Here is a 21,415-nt window from a genome sequence, read left to right on the forward strand (position 1 = left end):
CAGTTAATGTGTAAATCAGCAGATGCTGTGATCTTACATGCCATATACTGCATTTGCAAGTGAAGGCCATGCTTGTGGTAAGGCTATGTTCTACCTGCTTTCTATATAAACCAGGCCCAAGATAACAATGAGGCTGGGATGGACCCAACTTGTGGGAGGGGCATCACTCGCTAGTCTAATTTAAACTTATTCCTTTTTACTTCTTTCAGAAAAGAGGATGGTGATGTTAAAGCAACAGTCCAGTGGAACCAGATCTGAGGAACTGAGCTCTGACTCATGAAAGCTTATGCTAAAATAAATTTTGTTTTTCTTTAAGGTGCTACTGGACTCATTTTATTCTGCTGCCACAGACTTATATGGCTACTTATCTAGAATGACCTTAAAACACTGGCCCAATCAGGATCCAGGAGGACTGGGCATTGAGTGCTATGCTAATTTGGAATCAGCTAGTGTTAACCGGAACTGCATTGTTTAGGGAATAGTAAAAGTAATTTCCTTTAATTTAAAATTCATTTGGTACATTGTTGGGGGGGGGGGACTCCCCATTTTCTACAAAACATTAAAAATCTAGCCAATAAACACTTCAGAGAAACAGTAAGATAATTGGAAGGTTATTGTTTAGTTCATTTACATTTGACAAAATTAAATATCCCCAAGTAGTGATAGCCCAGACAGGTTAGTCACTAACTGAAATCCACATTCCTAGAACTTGTATTAGCCAGTTTGCATATGTTGATGAAGCTTCCACCTCCTCTTGTGTGACAACGTTGGGAGTCCATTTGAATGTATAGGTAGTCCCTGAATCAAAATTATCTTTGTTGGCTTTTCAGTCCAGTGTGTTAACAAATATGGGGAGGAGGGGAATCAGAGAATTGGTTCCAAACCTCACTTTCTACCAGCAGCAAATGAGCAAGTTTTCTATTTCCACCTAGCGCCAACCCTTTCACCTCATGGCCAATGCTGTTCCTAGAGATCAGCAGGCTCTTATGGGCAGCATTTTAGGGGGCACAGCAGGAGGAAAATTTTGTTAATAAGCAGCAAATTACCCTAACCACAACAGGCAGGCCTGGTACTACTTACCTGTCAGGTTGAACTATTAATGACTAGACCTGTAGTGGGTGTTTCACTGTTAAGATCAGGCCATGGCTGATGCTTCTGTTTTGTATAGCCTTGCTTTGTTACGTGTTGCATATACTTTTCAGACCTTTTGTGCTGGTAAGCATGTGAGTACTAGCCTTTCTTCCCATTAGTGGCGGTCATTTTCAGTGAAAGCATTTCCGATCTAAGTTCACTTGAGAAGAACTAGTTTTCTGTGCTCCTTCAGGTGATCACTACACGCACGGCCTCAAGTGGAGTTGATGGCTTTCTCTACGGAGTTGTCAGCTGATTACTCTTCCCACTGAATACTACACAACTGCATATAGTAAAAGAGGTCAAGTATTAAGCCTTAGATGAGTTTGGCTCTAGCATTCAGGGACAAAATGAATGTTATTATTTATTCCATTACTCTGATCTTCCTACATGCAGTGTGAAAATTTGCCATAAAGAAATGTAAACATCACATTAGTGTTGGATATTATTTATTTATTTGTATGTGTTCTAAATACATTACATCTTCAGCACAGGCTGGCTAAGACATACTAACTTTTCCAACACTTGCCAAGGAAAAAGACACATTTTAACCAAGCCCAAGCAGTTACCATATTTGCAAGTGAAGGATAAACTGTTTCAAGGCTACTATGTTCCATCAGACTCAAACTGAAGAGGTATACCCATTGTATGTAGCTGTGGATAATCTCTCCCAACAAAGAGTAACTATCTCTTAGAAAGCTGTATTTTAAAAGTTCACTTGCTTTGGACATTCGGTTTCATGATTTTCCTGGAGATCCACATGGCACCATGACATAAACTACCTTACACAAAATTTATTCAGAGCACATGAAATAGAAATAAAAGCCCACAGCATGCATGCAAGGTGGTGGTGCTGCTGCTAAAAATGTTAGCATTTTCTAAATTCTCTTTCAGACTGAATAGCAATGCAGGTTTTTAAATATTTGCTCATGGACTGAAATAGTGCCCCTCCAACGAATAATGGGGGGCTTTGGTTTGTCAATCCAATTTTGCTGCGAACAAGGATTTGGAAGGACTGTTTTAGTTCTTTCTGATAATTCAGGGACTATGATTCCCTGCAACCCCCATGGCAATTGGTAAATGCTACACAGAGACTCTGTCTCATTTTAAATCAAGCAGGAGACAACAATATACAGTCGGAGATGCTTTTAAAAATAAAAAGTCTAACTTCAGAAAAAATCATGAGCCATTAGGGAACAAATCAATATTTTCCAGTTAACAGTATTACTACCACATTCATGACAGGGGACAATCCTACCTGCTTCTCTCTGTAAGACAATTGCTCCCCATTTATGCCATGTACTTCCAATAGAAGACTAAGGCTTAAGGCCTGGCGTGAACAGTAGACAAGGTTGAAGAGCACCTGATCTGATAGAGGTCACATTATGAAACTTCCACAAAGAGCAGAATGCAGTTTCAGGTACCACTTTGGAGGGAAACCTTGGCTGAGGCCATGCCTGTGCTGCAACGTAACTGGGAGTCACCTGACAAGACAGGCATTTCACACTGCTCAGCCTGTGCCATGAAGTAGGATAGGACTCTACAGAGTATCGGGGCAATGCTCCCCTCTTCTGTTCCTCTGTTATCAGCTGCTGATCAGTGCATCCAACTCCGGCAAACAAGTTTACAGTATGTCGTCAACAACCGCAAAGTGTTTGACTCTGTGTTTTAAGGACAACTCCCACATACACATCTACCAAAACGCTGCAAGTTACAAGTGGTATGTGCAACAACAAACAATATCAGTGGTTCTACACCATCACCTGCCTTCACTGTTAACAATATTGTTATGTGTGGGGAGGGGGAATACTCATTAACACGTGTCCTTCTGGTCATTATTCCCTGCATATGCACACGTGCCCTTGCATGAAAATCACCATTATCACATTTTGATATAAAACTGTACATTACAGCGGGAACCAGTCAAATAGTAACAGACAGACATTGCATGCATGAAGTGTAATAGTCACAGCCTGGGGGATATTTTATTTAAGATTACTTTAACCACATGACAAGACATTACTGAAAGACTGTTCTTTGCTTAGGAGACAAACTAACCTGTATAAGCATTAGATACCACCCACGGCACTGGTTTGACATAAAAATGCTTACTTTTAATACAGCAAACTGCAAAAGAGCAAGCAACTTTAAAAACACATTCCTTTATTAAATAAAAAACAGTTTCCAAGGCAACATTATTCAAATCACTATATCACAGTCCCCAGTAATATCAAGCTGCGTTAAGGGAAGTGATGAGGAAACTTATTTTCCAGTTTTAGGTGCTTTTCTTTTCATCCCCTAATAGATTTATTGTTGCTTTTTTGGCTGAAATAGAAAAAAAATCCATTATGTTCTAACAACAGTGAACACTGCTAAATAAACTACTATACTCTGATAGGAGCAGAGATTAAAGCTGTAGAAGGCTAGCACATTTTTAACAAAGTGACTTTGGGCAGCGATCATGAGGAAGACGAACTTCTACATGCTTGTGTGTGCAAGGGGCCATCAAGCTGTAGCCAACTTATGGCGACCCCGTAGGGGTTTCAAGGCAACAGACAGAGGTGGCTTGCCACTGCCTGCCTCTATGTAGCAACCCTGGACTTCCTTGGTGATCTCCCCTCCAAGTACTAACCAGGACCAACCCTGCTTGGTTTCCAAGATCTGGTGAGACGGGTCTAGTTTGGGCCATCCATGTCACGGCATAAGCTTAAGCAGCTGGGTAACCAAGCTCCTGGAATTTTGCAATCTCACAGGACTGGTATATTACCTTTTTAAAGATTATGTCCAGCTTTCAAAATGTTGCATCTGGAGCAGATGAATTCTCTAAACTGCTTATATTACACAAATCAAGTTAATGCTCATATAATTTACACAGCTGGATAGTCTTTTCTTGGGCTGGTAATCATGAGAAAGGGTAAAGAGTATGCAAAGCAAGGAAAACCCCACTTCTGGTCACTTGAGCACATGAAGCTGCCCTGTACTCAGGCCCATAGCTAACATTGGGCCCACAGGGCCTGGCTCCCTGGGCCCCTCCCTCCCTGGGTGCCCCCAAAGTGCCTCAACTTGCTGCCTCCGACTTGACTGCCAGGAAATTGAGCGCCCTGAGTGCCTTGGACAATTCCCCACCAGCCTCGCTCCATTCCCAGTTTCAGATGTGCAGCTGCGGCACCCCTAGCTGGGCCCTGGCAGCAACACCTAGAACAGTGGCAGCTACAGCCCCGGCAGCAAGAGGTGCCTGGCTTGCTCTGTGGTATGGTGAGCAGGCGGTCTTGCCGGGCTAGCCTGGGTGGGTGAGCTGGGGAGAGCGTCCTGCTGCCAGCTGCCTGTTCCCACTCCCCCTGCTGGATCTCCTTTCTCCCCCGCCTCCCCTGCCGTCCCCGTCCTGGATGCCACTGCCCACCACCTGCTTTGCCCTGCCTGGCTTTGCAAACTGCAACTGGAAGAGCAGGGATGCCGTGCTCTGGGGGAGGGCGGGCAGGCTGAGCACTTGCCTGGCGGGTCTAGGCAGCCCTCAGGGATCCCTCTGCCCCCTCCTGACTGGAAGGGGAGAGAGAGAGAGAGGAGGAGGAGGAAGAGAATGACAACGACGATGACTCCCCCCACCCACCCACGGCCTGGGCATTGCCGAGGATCCTCCTGAAGCCGCCACCACTCATTGCTGCTGGGCCAGCAGAGCAGCACACCTGATGGTGAGAAGCCAATGTGACCTCCAGTGGGGTTTTCCCATGCCCTTGTGGGGAGGGGGGAAGGGAAGCTGCGGCTGCTGGGAATCATCCCCTCCCGACTTGCCCTGGAGGAAGGCCAACTTCTAAGGAGTCCCACTAATGAATTCAATGTTAATTTAATTAATTTTTATTTGCTGGTGGCCCCCTCCACAAAAATTCCCTAGCTATAGGGCTGCCTGTACTAAACCAGACCATCGGCATATCATGGACAGCACTGTCTACTCAGACTGACAGTGGCTCTCCAAGGTCTTCCACACCATCTACTACTTGAGCCTTTTAGCCAGAGATACTAGGGATTTAACCTGGGATCTTCTGCATGCAAAGCAGATGCTCTCTACCACTGAGCCAAAACCCCTCCCCCCCCAAGTTCTGCGCATACAATACACCCATGGAGCTCCATGGTACACACAGCCCTGCACCTCATGAGCTTCATCAGCTTCACTGCTCATGCCTAAGCCAACACTAGCCTAACTCTTCAAAGACAAGAGAAGTTAGTTTGAGGTCTGAGGGTAGAAAGGTCTAGAGCACCTTCTTCTAAGTACTACCCCACAGGATTTCTCAGTGTACCACTCACTTCATCCCTTCTGTCCAAAAGCACTGCCAGCTAAAAGACTACTCTGGAAAAAACTCCTTGAAGAAAGTTGTACCTTTTGGCCCCATCTCACCTTCTTTAGTAATTGTATCTGCTGTCTCTGCAGCTTTGTCTTTCAGATCCTTCACTACACTGTCCAGCTGTGCCTCATGCTTCAGGAAGAAAGGGCGGATAATTCGGTGGTACAGGAACTCTGCTCCATTTGAGGGACTTGGGGCCATGCACCATAACAGGAAACCACACTGCACAAAATAGAGATAATAAACTGTGAATCCTGCCAACCAGCATAAATACATTATAAAGACATTAATGGATTTATTAATCCATTAATGTACTGATACACATTTATTAATACACTAGGAATAAGGCCTGTTGTGGAAATAAATACAACGAGCTGTAGAAAGAGGCTCTGGGTGAGTGCCCTGGCCTTGGGCACTCAGCGTCAATTTGCTGTGGTGACCTTAGCAAGGTATAATGACACAAAGCTTACCGTTTTCTCCAGGGGAATGGATATCTGCCATCTGAAGAACAGTTGTAATTCTGAGTGATCTCCAGCCCGCACCTGGAGATTGGCAACAATCGTTCCCCAGGAGGAAATGGCTGGTTTGGAGGGTGGAGTCTATGGCATTGTACCTGACTGAGGTCCCCCCCTCCTCAACCCCCCCCTTCCAGGATCCACTCCTCAAATCTCCAGGAATTTCTCAACCTGGAGGTGGCAACCCTATCCTTCCCAACCAACCATCAACTTACCTTTATCTGCCCCTATGACTTCAGCTTTCCATCTCACCACCACCCCCTGCAGCTTCTACCCAAGCAGGAGGGAAGTGACTTTAGGAGGATATAACGACACAGAGTCCACCCTGCAAAGCAGCCATTTTTCTCCAGGGGAACTGAGCTCTGCCATCTAGAGAGCAGTTTTAATTCTGAGTGATCTCCAGCCCACACCTGGAGAATGGCAGCAACTGTTCCCCAGGAGAAAATGACTGCTTTGGAGGGTGGACTCTAAGTCATTCTATTCAGCTGAGGCCTCTCCCCTCCCTAAACCCTGGCTTCCATAGACTCCACCACAAAATCTCCAGGAATTTCTCAACCTGGAGCTGGCAACCCTAGTCAGGACTGGCCCCAGTGAGTTCCTCACAAAGGCCTGGAAAGGGCCTCCTGGCTTTACCTTTTTTCTGACAGAACCAGGCTTGGTTGCCTAGCAACAGCCACTGATGAAAAAGTTAGTCCCACAGGAGCCAAGCAGGAGAAGTGTCTTTGTCAGGAGAGACGCTGTTTTGGCAATTTATTCTGACAGGGAACAGTGGCTGAGGTGGCAGTGGGCAGGGAAGAGGAGTGGACCCAGCACCCAGCCAATGGCACACGAATACTATTGATTGGCGGTTGATGGGCCAATGGCTGATGGAGTCCACCGTACAGCCAATGGGAGAGCTGGAAAGTGCCAACGCATTAGAGCAATTATATATATCAGCTTAATATATTAATATACCTTTATTAATACATTAATGTATTAACATATTAATACAGCATGCATGGGTCTTGGACACACAAATCTGAAAGAATATGTGAAACTGATCAAATTTGTTCCTTCAGCCCCTTCTCTCATTGTACAAGGGGTTGCTTTTTTAGGGTGAGTGGAGAGCAATTTAGGAAAAAATGACCCATGTCCATTTGTTAATTAAGGTACGTGCTTAAGATAACTTTATTCCAGTGTCAGGGTGTTAGGTGCTGTGCCAGTGAAAATTTTATGGCCACAGAACACTGGTGGACAGTTGAGGAAATTAGGCTGGTTTATTTGGTTGTTGGAGGCTCACTTAAAGGAGACAAGACTGCTTTTGGTTTCTTATCCTCTTCCAGGAGAATAAAATATTTCCATTAGTGATTATATTTGGTTACGAATATCCTTGTGAATGAGAACAGACCATTGCGTTTAAACTGTAATTCTGCTGGTAATCTTCTTCATACAGGAATGAACTAACAGTAGCCTGTCGATATGACCACAAAATTGTGTCTTATCTGGAAGCTGAGAGAAGACCTCTTACTCTATAGCCTGCACCATCTTAAGAAAGCCTGCATGCAACTTTAGTCTAATAAGTCGATGTGCATCATGTGTAGGAACTCTCAGGCCCTTTGCAACCATAATCTGTATATCATCTACCACCAACCTTCTCTCTGTTGGCCTGCATCAATGAAATGTGTTGCTGCTAGGGATCATCTCAGGTGGACTTATTAGAAGATGAGGCTTCAGTGAATTGCCCCAAGAAATAGTAATCAAGTATGCTGAGGATGGTGAATCAGACTTTGTGCTGGTGATAGAGTACTGCTTGGTCCACAGGCAAGAACTAGTGGTCTACATTGGAAGAAAGTAGCCCATTATGCACTTCAAAATCATGCAAATTGGCTCAGGCCAAATGAAGCAAAAGCACATGTGCACACAACCAAATACAGAATAGAACATGCATGTCTGCATGATCAAAACTGCACATGTATGTAAAAGGAAGTGTGCATGTCTTTGTGAGGTTTTTTTTAAGTGGCTGCCTGGAAGAGAATGTATGCATCATAATTTAAAACTGGTGGCATGAGAATGTATAGAGACTTCCCACCACCTACACTAAAAGGCTTGTGGTTTCTAATGTTCACAGCTCCACAGACATGTCAGATTCTACTGACCCAACTGGAACAAGATAGTGCTACTGTAAGATTTCAAAACCCAAAGCATTTTCAGTGGTTTTCAATTCATATAGTTTCAGTAAATGAGGAAAAGCTTGCAAAAATCTCTGATATTCATATCCTCTTTTCATATTTCCCCCCCTTCTTCTGGAATTTCTCTTCATTCTTGTAAGAATGAGGACAATTCTGCTTTGCTTCATGAGCACACATGATCTCTGTTCCAGGCAGAAGTCAAGGCATTTGGTTCAGAGAATCTCCTTTCTATACCAGCCCTATCTTTCTTCCTGAATTCCTCTTCCTGTTCTCTTTCAGAATTCAGATAATTGTTGTGGACCAATTTCACCGTATGCTTTAGAGAGAACGTGTATATGAAAACAGAAAGTCATGCTTGGTTAAAACCCTCAAAAGTATCAAAGCTGCCATTTGATGGTAGTAATTTCCAATCTTTTGACAATGGTATCCACTAACATCTTTAGATGCACAATCCAAGCTTACACACTACATCTAGAGAGCTGTTTATCCAAATCAAGACAACATTTGGTGCACTGAGAGAGAGGGACCCCTCTAAGGAATAATTTGGTATCCACTGGAAATGTCCAGTTCCATATTGTTTTTACTGGGGTACAGCGAGAACCAACAAACCTTCATCATGTAGTAGAAAGGGAACCAGGAGAGAAAGAGGTCAGAGAAAAATTCTCCTATGCTGAAGATGCCATACACCACCCAGTAGGTCAGCCACTGTGTGTCATCGTCTTTGTTAGGACTTTCAATGGCCTTGATGCTGAAAGAGAAAGGAGTCATCTTAGTATCACCTCCCTTCCATCTACAAGTTTCTAGGCTGCAGTTATACATGTGACTGAAATCTGAGTGGCTTACTGAGAGCCAGTTTGGTGTAGTGGTTAAGTGTGTGGACTCTAATCTGGGAGAGCCAGGTTTGATTCCCCACTCCTCCACTTGCAGCTGCTCGATGACCTTGGGCAAGCCATAGTTCTGATAAGGGCTGTCCTTGAAAGAGTAGTTCTTGAAAGAGTTATCTCAGCCCCACCTACCTCACAGGGTGTCTGTTGTGGGGAGGGGAAGGGAAAGGAGTTTGTAAACCGCTCTGAGACTCCGAGTGAAGGGCGGGGTATAAATCCAATCTCCTCTCCTCCTCCATCTGAGATCATAATAATTTCATTTCATACATGAAAGAGGAAAAAACTCACTTTCACAGTAATTGCCCTAGATATTTTTAGCAGTTTTTCCAAAAATGAAACAGTATGATAATTCTCAAATATAGACTTTTATAATAGTCACTGTAGGATATGAAAATATAACTAAGCTTTCTTTGTTTTCTTATTTTGTTTCTACATTACTTTCCTAACACCTGATGGCAGTTTACAACAAAATAAACCCAACATAAAAACCAGCCCTATAAGCCAAGCATATTATATTAGCAGAAATGAGGGATGTGCCTAACCTGTTTTCTGTGGGAACATGGAAGTATCCATGATGATGCTTTCAGCTATGTGCATGATGAGGCACAGATGCCAACTAGCATGGACTGACAACCACTTTCTGCTCTATGCACATATAAATGAACATATAAGGCATATCTGCCTACGCACAATGTATTCAATTCCCTGAGATGAATAAAGGTATAAATAAGCAGATGCTCTCACTTAATGATGACAGCATATTTCAAAGTCTACCCTCTAAAACATTTTTAAGAAGATGTGATTGAAGACTTAAAATAATTGCTTACCATTTTAGTAACCAGAAAGAATTAAACAATGGGGAACAAGTACTATGCTGTAACATTACATCATATAGAACTAGTGCACAATGGTCCCTCTGCCGGAACAAACCTACTGTTGGTGTCACAGAGTTACCACGATCTATAGGCAGAGCAGAAGTATCTCCTTTGCATACAATGCTATATAGTTTTTTTTACTAATTTTCTTTGGATCTATTTCTGTCTCAGGTAATAGCATGGAAGGGCTCTAGTCCATGAACTCTTATGCCACAACAACTCTGATAGTCCTCAAAGTGCCCCAGGACTTTGTTGCTATTGTTAGAACAAACCATAATCTGGATCTATTTGTATGGATGGGGGAAGAGATGGCTTCTCTGTCACAAGCTGGAGGTAAAATGGTGACAACACCACATATTGTTTTCACCAGTGCAACTGCACTGATGCATAGGATCAGGCAGGAAGGCTATAAATATTCCTCAGTACATTTACTTCAAAGTAAGTTCCAACGATGTCACCGATTCGTAGACTTCAATTTTAAAATTTTGTTTAATTTGTATCCTGCCCTCCCCGCCATGGCAGGCTCAGGGCGGCTTACAGAATATATATAGATATTAAAACAACAAGATATGTTAAGACCACAGCATATGGAATTTTGGTTTTAAGGCACATAAATATTAATAAAAGATGGCGGTGTTCTCTCACATCCAGATGGTCAGCTACCACCATAATCCGGGTTCTTGCCAGGCTGTTAGTTGATAGTGCTGATGCTGGGGCCAGGGCCACGATATTAAAAGGCGGCACCCTAATGGAAAGCCTGGTGGAAGAGCTCCGTTTTACAGGCCCTGCGGAACTGCAGGAGGTCCCGCAGGGCCCCGATGTCAATTCAAAAATGCGAAGCATACCATCTAATAAGGCTACGTTCCTCTTGTTAGGAACATATGAAGCCGCCTTATACTGAGTCAGTACCGTTTACTCTGACTGGCAGTCCAAGTTAACTGGAAATGCCAGAGATGGAAACTGGGACTTCCTGCGGAAACTTTGCTTTACAGCATCATGGCTACTACACCAGACACAAGCTTCAAAGGAATCCCAATGAGAACGCTGCCCCTCCTTCCACTTACAATGGCATTATGATAACCTAAACAGCCACATCCATCCGAGTGGATCTCAGTGATGAACATTCTCCCCTATATGCTGTCAAAGCCAAAGTAGGAAAAAAAAACATGCTGCTGCCTCTTAAATATGATTATTTAATTAATTAATTTATTTATTTAATATTTAAATTTATATCCCGCACCTCCCCACCATAGCGGGCTCAGGGCTGCTAACAACATGTTTATAAATATACACACTAAAACTCCAATATATATACTAAAATAACATTCAGTTAAAATTACAATATAAAACACATGACCATATTACAAGATGACATCATTCTATCATCCTTTGAGTGTCCGCCTCCAGGCTCCTGCCAGGCTGTTAATCATCCAGCTGGTGGCGGTGTTGATGTTACGGCCAGGTTGGTAGTGATGTTAGTATGAGGGCCAGGGCCATGATGTCAAGGCGGAACCCTACTTGAAAGCCTGGCAGAAGAGCTCCGTTTTACAGGCCCTGCGGAACTGAAGGAGGTCCCGCAGGGCCCTGATGTCATCTGGGAGCTCATTCCACCAGTGAGGTGCCGCCACAGAGAAGGCCCTGGCTCTCATTGTAGCCAATCATGTCAGACTGAAACAAATCAATATATTTAAGATTGTGGCATTACACATTTTAGCTTTTAAATTAAGTATTGCTTAAACAACAGGACTCACTTCAAGAAAATGTGTTAAAGACTAGTTGCATGTCTGTATAAGCAATATTTAAGATGTTTGTTGACAAGTGTAGGATCTGTTAAGAAATTCATTAGTTTCTGGCCAGCCCCATGCACTTCTGCAAGCAGCAGCTACGTGGCCAGGCAATGTGAAGAGCATTTGCCTCCTGCCGACTCCGGAATGGATTCTACCAACTCATTCCAACACGGAAGGTGGAGAGCAATATTTAATATGTTTGCTGACAAGTGTAGGATCTGTTAGGAAATTCGGTAGTTCCTAAGCATCACTTGGCTATACTGTCCCCAAAGCACTGCTAACGGTGATAAGAATCCCTACTCTACTGATAAGCACATGTTGAAAGCAGGGGAGCAATGGGCAGATTTTTCCACTGGTTCAGAGACCAGAAAGGTGGCTAGAGTGTCACTTGTCTTCTCAACAGGGACAAGCAGTCGTTGCCTTTAGGCAATGTGGCTGCAAATACACAACCACTAGAAATGGAACGGCCCATGTCCAAAAGCAGCAAGGTGGCACACTCGTGTCTGGCTCCTCTTTCCGCATCTTAAGGACAACTCATTCAGCTATCTCAAATCTGTACAGAATCAGGACAAATGGGCAAATATTTTAAACTTGGAGCAGGTTGAGAGGTCATTTTCTCAAAGGGGAGAAACACGTATAAATGACCGGTGTCACCAAGGCGGTGGATCAGTAGTTGATGGTCGACTGTCGAATGCCGCTGACAGGTCTAACAACATCAACACTGCCGTACCGCCTCGATATAGATGCCCCTGGAGATCATCTGTGAGGGAGACCAGGGCCATCTCTGTTCTGTGGCTTGGTTGGAAGGGGGAAGTGATTGCACCGCTTGGAAACAGTGATCATAATGTTGTTGAGTTCATCATTTGTACAAATAGAGAATTGGCCAAAAAGACTCACACAACCATTTTTAACTTTAAAAGGGGTAATTTCTCTGATATGAGGGGACACGTGGGGAGGAAACTGAAAGGAAAAGTAGAAAGGGTCAAAACAATTGGGGAAGCTTGGGATCTATTTAAAACTACGATCCTAGAAGCTCAAAAAATATATATTCCGCAGGTTAGGAAAGGCACAAACAGGTATAGGAAAAAGCCTGCATGGTTAACAAACAGAGTAATGGAGGCTGTAAAAAGTAAAAAGAATTCCTTTAAGCAGTGGAAAGCTAGTCACAGTGAGGCTGATAAAACGGAACACAGGCTATGGCAAATAAAATGCAAGTCTGAGGTCAGGCAGGCAAAAAGGGAATATGAGGAGCATATAGCAAAAAACGTAAAAACCAACAATAAAACTTTCTTCAAATACATTAGAAACAGGAAACCAGCCAGGGAGGCAGTGGGGCCCTTGGACGACCAAGGGGTAAAAGGAGTATTGAAGGATGATAGGGAAATGGCTGAGAAGCTAAATGCATTTTTTGCCTCCGTCTTCACTGTGGAAGATGAGAAGTGCTTGCCCACTCCAGAACCACTGATTTCAGGAGGGGTGTTGAAAGACCTGAGTCAGATTGAGGTGACGAGAGAGGAGGTCCTAAAACTGATAGACAACTTAAAAACTGAAAAATCACCAGGCCCAGATGGCATACATCCGAGAGTTCTGAAAGAACTCAAATGTGAACTTGTAGATCTCCTGACAAAGATATGTAATCTTTCCTTAAAATCTGCCTCCATTCCTGAGGATTGGAAGGTAGCTAATGTCACTCCCATCTTTAAAAAGGGTTCCAGAGGAGATCCGGGAAATTACAGGCCAGTCAGTCTGACGTCGATACCGGGTAAATTGGTGGAAACCATTATTAAGGAAAGAATTAGTAGGCACATAGATGAACAAAACCTATTGAGGCAGACTCAGCACGGTTTCTGTAAGGGAAGATCTTGTCTCACTAACCTGTTAGTGTTCTTTGAGGGGGTGAACAAACATGTGGACAAGGGGGATCCAATAGATATTATTTACCTTGACTTCCAGAAAGCTTTTGATAAAGTTCCTCATCAAAGGCTCCTAAGTAAGCTCAAAAATCATGGGATAGAAGGACAAGTCCTTTTATGGATCAAAAACTGGCTAGTTCATAGAAAACAGAGAGTGAGTGTAGGTGGGCAATTTTCTCAGTGGAGGGTGGTAAGCAGTGGGGTACCGCAGGGATCAGTACTTGGTCCACTGCTTTTTAACTTGTTCATTAATGATTTGGAGATGGGAGTAAGCAGTGAAGTGGCTAAATTTGCGGATGATACAAAGTTGTTCAGGGTGGTGAAAACCAGTGAGGATTGTGAGGCACTCCAAGGGGATCTGTCAAGGATGGGCGAGTGGGCGTCAACATGGCAAATGGGGTTCAATGTGGCCAAGTGCAAGGTGATGCACATTGGAGCCAAAAATCCTAAATATAAATACACATTGATGGGGTCTGAACTGGCAGAGACTGAGCAAGAGAGAGATCTTGGAGTTGTAGTGGATAACTCACTGAAAATGTCGAGACAGTGTGTGACTGCAATAAAGAAGGCCAATGCTATGCTGGGGATTATTAGGAAGGGTATTGAAAACAGATCAGCCAATATAATAATGCCCCTATATAAATCAATGGTGAGACCTCATTTGGAATACTGTGTGCAGTTCTGGGCACCACACCTTAAAAAGGATATTATAGCTTTGGAAAAAGTGCAGAAAAGGGCAACTCGAATGATAAAAGGGTTGGAACACTTTCCCTATGAGGAAAGGTTAAAGCGCTTAGGGCTCTTTAGCTTGGAGAAAAGACGACTGAGGGGTGACATGATCGAGGTTTATAAGATTATGCATGGGAAAGAGCAGGTAAAGAAAGAGGTACTTTTCTCCCTTTCTCACAATACAAGAACTCGTGGGCACTCCATGAAACTGCAGAGCGGTCGGGTTAGAACGGATAAAAGGAAGTACTTCTTCACCCAAAGAGTGATTAACACATGGAATTCACTGCCACAGGAAGTGGTGGGTGCTACAAGCATGGACGGCTTCAAAAGGGAATTAGATAAGCATATGGAGCAGAGGTCCATCAGTGGCTATTAGCCACAAGGTATAGCTAGGGGCTCTGGGGCAAGTGATGCTCTGTCTTCTTGGTGCTTGGGGGGGGGGTCAACAGTGGGAGGGCTTCTAATGTCCTGGCCCCACTGCTGGACCTCCTGATGGCACTGGTATTTCTGGCCACTGTGTGACACAGAGTGTTGGACTGGATGGGCCTTTGGCCTGATCCAACATTGGCGTCTCTTATGTTCTTATGTTCTTAAATGTAGGAGCAGGACCAGGGTACTTTAATCCATCAGGGAAGGGGAGCAATGGGCAGATTTTTCCACTGGTTCAGAGACCAGAAAGGTGGCTAGAGTGTCACTTGTCTTCTCAACAGGGACAAGCAGTCGTTGCCTTTAGGCAATGTGGCTGCAAATACACAACCACTAGAAATGGAACGGCCCATGTCCAAAAGCAGCAAGGTGGCACACTCGTGTCTGGCTCCTCTTTCCGCATCTTAAGGACAATTCATTCAGCTATCTCAAATCTGTACAGAATCAGGACAACTGGGCAAATATTTTAAACTTGGAGCAGGTTGAGAGGTCATTTTCTCAAAGGGGAGAAACACGTATAAATGATGGAAGACTATTTATTTATTTGATTTATTCCCCGCCCTCCCTACCAAAGCAGGCTCAGGGCGGCTTACATAAAAATTTAAAATTAAAAACAGAACAAATATAATATAAATATGAATATAAAACTCATCATAAAGTACTAGTAAGCAATTTAATGGTGAAGCATTGGTAGCAATCAATCATAATGAGGAGTGCAGTCAGCACTGGTGTCAGAACTGACATCTCAGTCTGGTTCATGCCGGCAAAGCACAGGCTATCAGTGGCGGTATTAGGGTACAGGGTCTTAAGCTTATTAGGTGTTGCTCCTTAGCTGAATGCCTGGTGGAAGAGCGCCATCTTGCAGGTCCTGAAGAAAGGATGGCACTGGGATTTTCAGAAGGTAATCCACAAGACAGAATTTGTGGACCCATTATGGGAGCTCATCAGACTTGGAGCCCAGAACAATTCCTAGCATCCACCGCCTCTGCAGCAGGGCCCTGAATGGCTCCTGGTGTCTGCTGCCACCGTGGCAGAGCCTGGAGCAGCTTCTGGCATCTACTGTGGCAGGGTCTGGAGCAGCTCACTGAGGCTCCCAGGCTCTACCACAGAGGTACGGAAAGAATGTTCTCTGTGCTTGCTTTACTTTCGGGGGGATTTTAAAAACCCTGGTGTATTTTTTTTAATTTTCAGATTTTTCTGCTAACCTGGGGAGCGCCTCAAGTTTGCTGAAAAATCTGTTTAGCCTCCATGTTGGCCCAATCCACAGATTTAGCTTTCTGCAGATGGGGTCAACAAGTGGTTATTAGAATATAAGATACTGCAATGTGCCCTGTGTGGGGCTGCCTTTGAGAAGTGTTTGGAAATTTCAATTGGTGCAGAATGCTGCCACCAGGATGCTGCCTGGAGTTGGTCATAAGGAACATATCACTCCAGTCTTGCCACATCTGCAGTAGCTCCCAATTTGTTTCTGGGCACAATTCAAGATGCTGGTCTTGACCTTCCAAGCCCTACATGGTTTGGGACCAACATAGCTAAAAGACCACCTACTCCCTTATAAGCCTGCTTGACCACTACAGTAATCCTCAGAGGCCCTGCTTTGAGTGCCCCAGCCTTCTGAGATTAGGCAGCTGGCAACTTGGGCCTTCTTGATCATGGCACCAAAGCTCTGGAACTCTCTCCCTAGGGAGATCAGTCTGTCCCCCTCTGTTGCTGTCTTCCAGTAGCAGGTGAACTTTTTTTGTTTCATCTGGCATTCCCTCAATGACCCTTCTTTCCTAACCAATGTTTTACTCGCTGTTTTTATGTTTTGTATGTATTTTTACTGTTTTTAATTGTTTTAATGATATGTGTTTGGGTGCTGATTTTACTGGTTTTAAAATGTGACACCCCCCCCAATGTATGTTTTAAATTGTTAGCCAACTTGGTGACCCTTGTAAGGGCAGAAAGGTGGGATACAAATTTTGTAAATAAACAAATCTGCAGAAGAGAATCAATCAACACAGAAAAGGAAAATGGTTCTCCCAACCCCTACGGTTCTGTTATTTTAGCAAGCACAGGTTAGGGAACACATATTTGCTGAAGTGATGTATAGGTTCATCTTAAGTGTGAAACCCTTCAAACAAAGATTCTAAATGTCTGGATCAGGGAGAGATCACATTTTCACAAATCAGTACTGCTACAACATCTTTCACCAGGAGTGAATCGAAAAGTACAACATTTAAACATAACTTGTTTAAGAAACAAAAAGAATAAAAACAAGTGGCTATCAGATTGTGTTTAGAAGGCCTTGGTGGGGGAGGAAAACACTTTCCTTTTTTGAAATTCTATATTTACATTAGAGACTCTCACAGACCCAAGACCCAATCCCCTACATTAATGGCAGTGCATTTGAGTAAATGAGTTGGAATTTCAGTTCTCACAACTAACTTCTCAAGAATAGCTATCCAGCCATATTAAAGTTCATATTTAAAATTTTTTAAAATAATTGTTAATATACCTGCTATCAATCAATATTTGATTTCTCAGGATACTGAGGCACTGTCAGATTAGAGGACGGAGAATTGACTGCAGAACAAGGCGTACAAAGTGTGATATGATACAGCACACTAACTTATTTTAAATCTCAGGGGCTTAGTTACATGACAGGAATGTTTATGAGGTTGCAAAGGGTGTCTGGAGAAATTATGAAGGCTTCCAGCTCAATGAATTACATCCATAGGGGTAAAATATATTGTGAAAGATTATTTCCCTCAGAGGTCATTTTTATTCTAATTAGAAGGCTGGTTACATAAAGCTTCCAGATCCAGATTCTCATGACTTCAACAAGTTAAACAAAAAGCAGCTGGGCTTCTCCTTTGTACTCCTGTCTGCAGGATGGATTGCAGAAACCTAAAGATGCTTTTATCTGTTCAGCAAGCAAGAACCACCTTCAGCTAGCCTTTTGTTACAGCTTGGCATAGGGTTGCCAGCAGGCCACAAGAAAAATGTCCTGGTCCTTTAGTGACTTATGGAATATTATTCACTAGGTGCTGTTATTTACCACCATGCCATGAAAAGCTTCACTGGCCGATTTCTACATATTAAACCTCTATTAAAGTGACAGGACCCTTTTCTCCAGGCCTGCTGGCCACCCTTGCCATGGTACCCCACCGGCCCATGCACTTCTTTCTGCAGGCAGCAGCTACTTGGCCAGGCAATGCATAGAGCACTGTTTCTGGCCAACTCCGGAATGGATCCTACCAACTAATTCCACCAGGGATGGTGGAGAGCTCCCCCACACCAAGAAGACGTGCTGCTGCCAGCAAAACAATAGACCCTACCACCACCACCCATTTCTATAGCAAGCTCAATAGAAGACTGGCAGTGTGGAAAAGTTCCAGAACTTAACATATGAAGTATACATTGCAATCCAAAGCAGTTAAACCATTCCAAGCCCATGTCCTGCTATATACTTTGTGTCCCAACGTTTTGTTAAGATCAACTAAGAATTCCTTATTTCCATATGCTCTGCCCTGTTTTTGTTTTTTACTGTATTTAAAAGAGCCTACAAATCAACATTCATATACTTTGTACCTTTATGTACTACATGAGCCTTCAAAGACATTTAGCTTTGTCTAATCATTTAAGGAGGATCCAGTAATACAAATTTTAAAAAGCAGATGGGTCACGGAAAGGATTTTTCATAAAACCTTGTAAACCACAAAAGCAAACCAGATCCATCTTAAATAGCATCCAAAAGGTATAGGTTTCCCACCATAGTTCTCCTCCCATCCTCCCGTAATAGTTCTTTCTGTTTTAAATAATTTAATCACTAATAATTACTTCTACACAGTACAGGACTAATTATGATGGAATGTAGTTATTTTGCATAGGAGATTTCTGCCACTCCTAGCTCACAGCTCTAGTACAAAGCCTGAGCAATAATATGTGAGAGAATGAGGTACAGTATGGCAGAGAACCGCCTACCACTCAGACTCCCTGCCCTCTTGGGTTAACACAGATCAGCTAATCAGCAAGCAGTATTAAAAGGGCTGTCTTCAGGGTAGTTCTTTCTTCCATCTGGAATGTGGCTGCGCAATGACATAGAGCAATTCCAAATACTTATGGGGGGGAAGATCTCGCTCTCACACACAATTACAATGAGTCAGGAAGAAAGCAAGACAAAACTTGCTGTTGTACTGCTTATCTAAGCAATGCTCTGCCCTTTTATACCATTTAGCATGGGCAGAAGGTCTATCTGCAGGCAGAATCACCAGCTGTGAGTGGAAAATGACTACACAGTTTCTCACACAGCAGAGCCGACATAGCATAGCAGCCAATGCAGGTAAGTATACTTCCCACAGACTTATGGTGCATATGAAGCAAAAATCACTGCAACTCTGCAGCAGCTTATCATTTTCGGTCCTTAAAAATGCTCGCTCTCTCTCTCTCTCTCTCAAAGCTGCACTGTAAAACCAGGATCACACAGGATCAAACAACTACTCCCAGAAAGAAAGAAAAACCCCAGTAATTACAACAGGCTTAAACTTCCTGAAGACCAAGATTCGAATCTTTAGGAAAACACCTATTTTAGCATTTTGAAGTTTAGTGTCCTGCATGTTTTACACTTCTGCTTTAATGTCTAACATGCAATAGAGATTTCCTTGTATTCTCACCACAGACATTAATGAATGTGACACTTTCCCTTCTACCAGCTAATTCATGTGTATCTTGCTACTCCTAGGCTGAGAGTTTACAAGCTATGTTCACATTCTTTGCAACCGGAAAGTATGAAATTGCTACCCAACAATATATCATTGTGTTTAACCACTTCCTATCACTCCAGGCAATATCCCAGCAAAGGCAACCAATCTTAATGTAAACGTTAAGACTCAAATGAAATCTTGCAGAAATTTTACTACCTAAAGTACTAAAGCAACACTGGAGTAAGATTGAAAACTTGTTAGGGCAGTACCTTCCACCCAGGATCTGCAAGGCAGAGGATGACAGGAGCTGTATACTAAATTTACACTTAATGGGAATCTAATCAAGTTGCTTTTACAATGTATTTTACAGATTGTCAGCCAGCCCAGCTGTTTCAACTACAAATATTCTAAATAAATAAATAGGATGGAGCTGGAACTTCAGCCTAAGGCCATTTCTGCACAGATTCTCTAGTCTGGGTTTAGTGCTGTTGGAAAGTGGGTATTTTCCTGTTTCCACACAGCATCATGGTGCCTTCATGCTGCTTCTGGGAGTTCACCGTTCCATTTTTGCACATGAGAAAATATGTAAGTAAAGCCCCTCTTCTATTATGCACAGGATCTCTTTAGTGACTTGATTGAAGCAAAGCTTTTATAGTCCACGTTCAACAATGTCTATATGATTGTGGCAACATTGGGTCATTATTCTCTTTATGGAGCAGTGTTATATGAGCTTCTTGCCAAGATGCTGGCAATATATTCTTTTTGCTTATATCATTCATAACTTTTTGTAAAGGTAAAATTATCCTCTCTTCAAAAGTTTTTAATCAATTGCAGTGAGTCCACCTGGTCCTGGTGCCTTGTCCTTTTTTAGTTTCTTGATGGCTTGTGAGGCCTCTTGAATTGAAATGCTTTGATTCAAAATTTCTCTGTCTTCGTTTGAAAATTTACAAGTTTAAAGCTTCTTTAATATATTCATCCATTCCATTTACTGTTGAAACATTTGTTTTATAGAGTTTTTTGGGAAAAGTTCAAATTGTTCTTGGATTTCTTTCTCTGCATAGGTGATACCATCTTTTTTACATACTCCAATTATTTTCCTCCTTTCAGTTTCTTAACATAGACAATATGTAAGGTGTCTTCCTGGTTTGTGTGTTGAAAATGTTTTTGTTTTAAAAAACGCAGTTTTTTCTGCATTTCTTCAGCTTGAAGCAGATCCAGCTGATTTCTTAATTTTTTATTTCGATTAAAACTTTTTTCTTCAAAAATGTTTATGCTGGCCCTCTAGGATCTGAATTCTGTTGGTTATTTTCTTGATTTGTTCCAATCTTTGCCTCTTTTTCTTTGAGGCAAAAGCAATCAATTTTCCTCTCATAAACGCTTTACTTGCTTCCAATATACTTGCCATAGGGAGATCATCTGTAATATTTAATTTTAAAAAATTCTTCTATGTCCTGTTCACAAGTTTTTAAAAAATCTTCCTGCAGCAAGAGATTATCATTCATTCTCCATCTTCTTCTTGTAGGCATTTCTCTATGCCATGAAACCACTAATGGATTATGATCAGCAATTGTTTTTGGCTGGATTTCAATGGAACATAAGAACATAAGAGACGCCAATGTTGGATCAGGCCAAAGGCCCATCCAATCCAACACTCTGTCACAGTGGCCAAAAATACCAGGTGCCATCAGGAGGTCCACCAGTGGGGCCAGGACATTAGAAGCCCTCCCACACCTTTTGAAGCCGTCCATGTTTGTAGCCGCCACCACTTCCTGTGGCAGTGAATTCCATGTGTTAATCACTCTTTGGGTGAAGAAGTACTTCCTTTTATCCGTTCTAACCCGACCGCTCAGCAATTTCATGGAGTGCCCATGAGTTCTTGTATTGTGAGAAAGGGAGAAAAGTACCTCTTTCTCTACCTGCTCTATCCCATGCATAATCTTATAAACCTCAATCATGTCACCCCCC

General features: G+C 42.9%; 1 protein-coding gene across 1 annotated transcript in view; it reads right to left on the reverse strand.

Annotated features, from left to right (window-relative positions):
• Positions 1–2,033: 2,033 nt before the first annotated feature.
• Positions 2,034–21,415, reverse strand: part of REEP5 (receptor accessory protein 5) — a 29,625-nt gene continuing 10,243 nt past the window's right edge. The window contains exons 3-5 of the mRNA XM_015418654.1: positions 8,761–8,899; positions 5,522–5,690; positions 2,034–3,456 (exon numbers count right to left, since the gene is read on the reverse strand). Coding sequence (XP_015274140.1) covers positions 3,407–3,456; positions 5,522–5,690; positions 8,761–8,899 — 358 coding nt within the window. The 3' untranslated portion in view covers positions 2,034–3,406. The remainder of the gene's footprint in view (positions 3,457–5,521; positions 5,691–8,760; positions 8,900–21,415) is intronic.

This window comes from Gekko japonicus, unplaced genomic scaffold, assembly GCF_001447785.1.
Source record: "Gekko japonicus isolate JY-2015 unplaced genomic scaffold, Gekko_japonicus_V1.1 scaffold541, whole genome shotgun sequence".
NCBI classification, from domain to species: Eukaryota; Metazoa; Chordata; class Lepidosauria; order Squamata; family Gekkonidae; genus Gekko; species Gekko japonicus.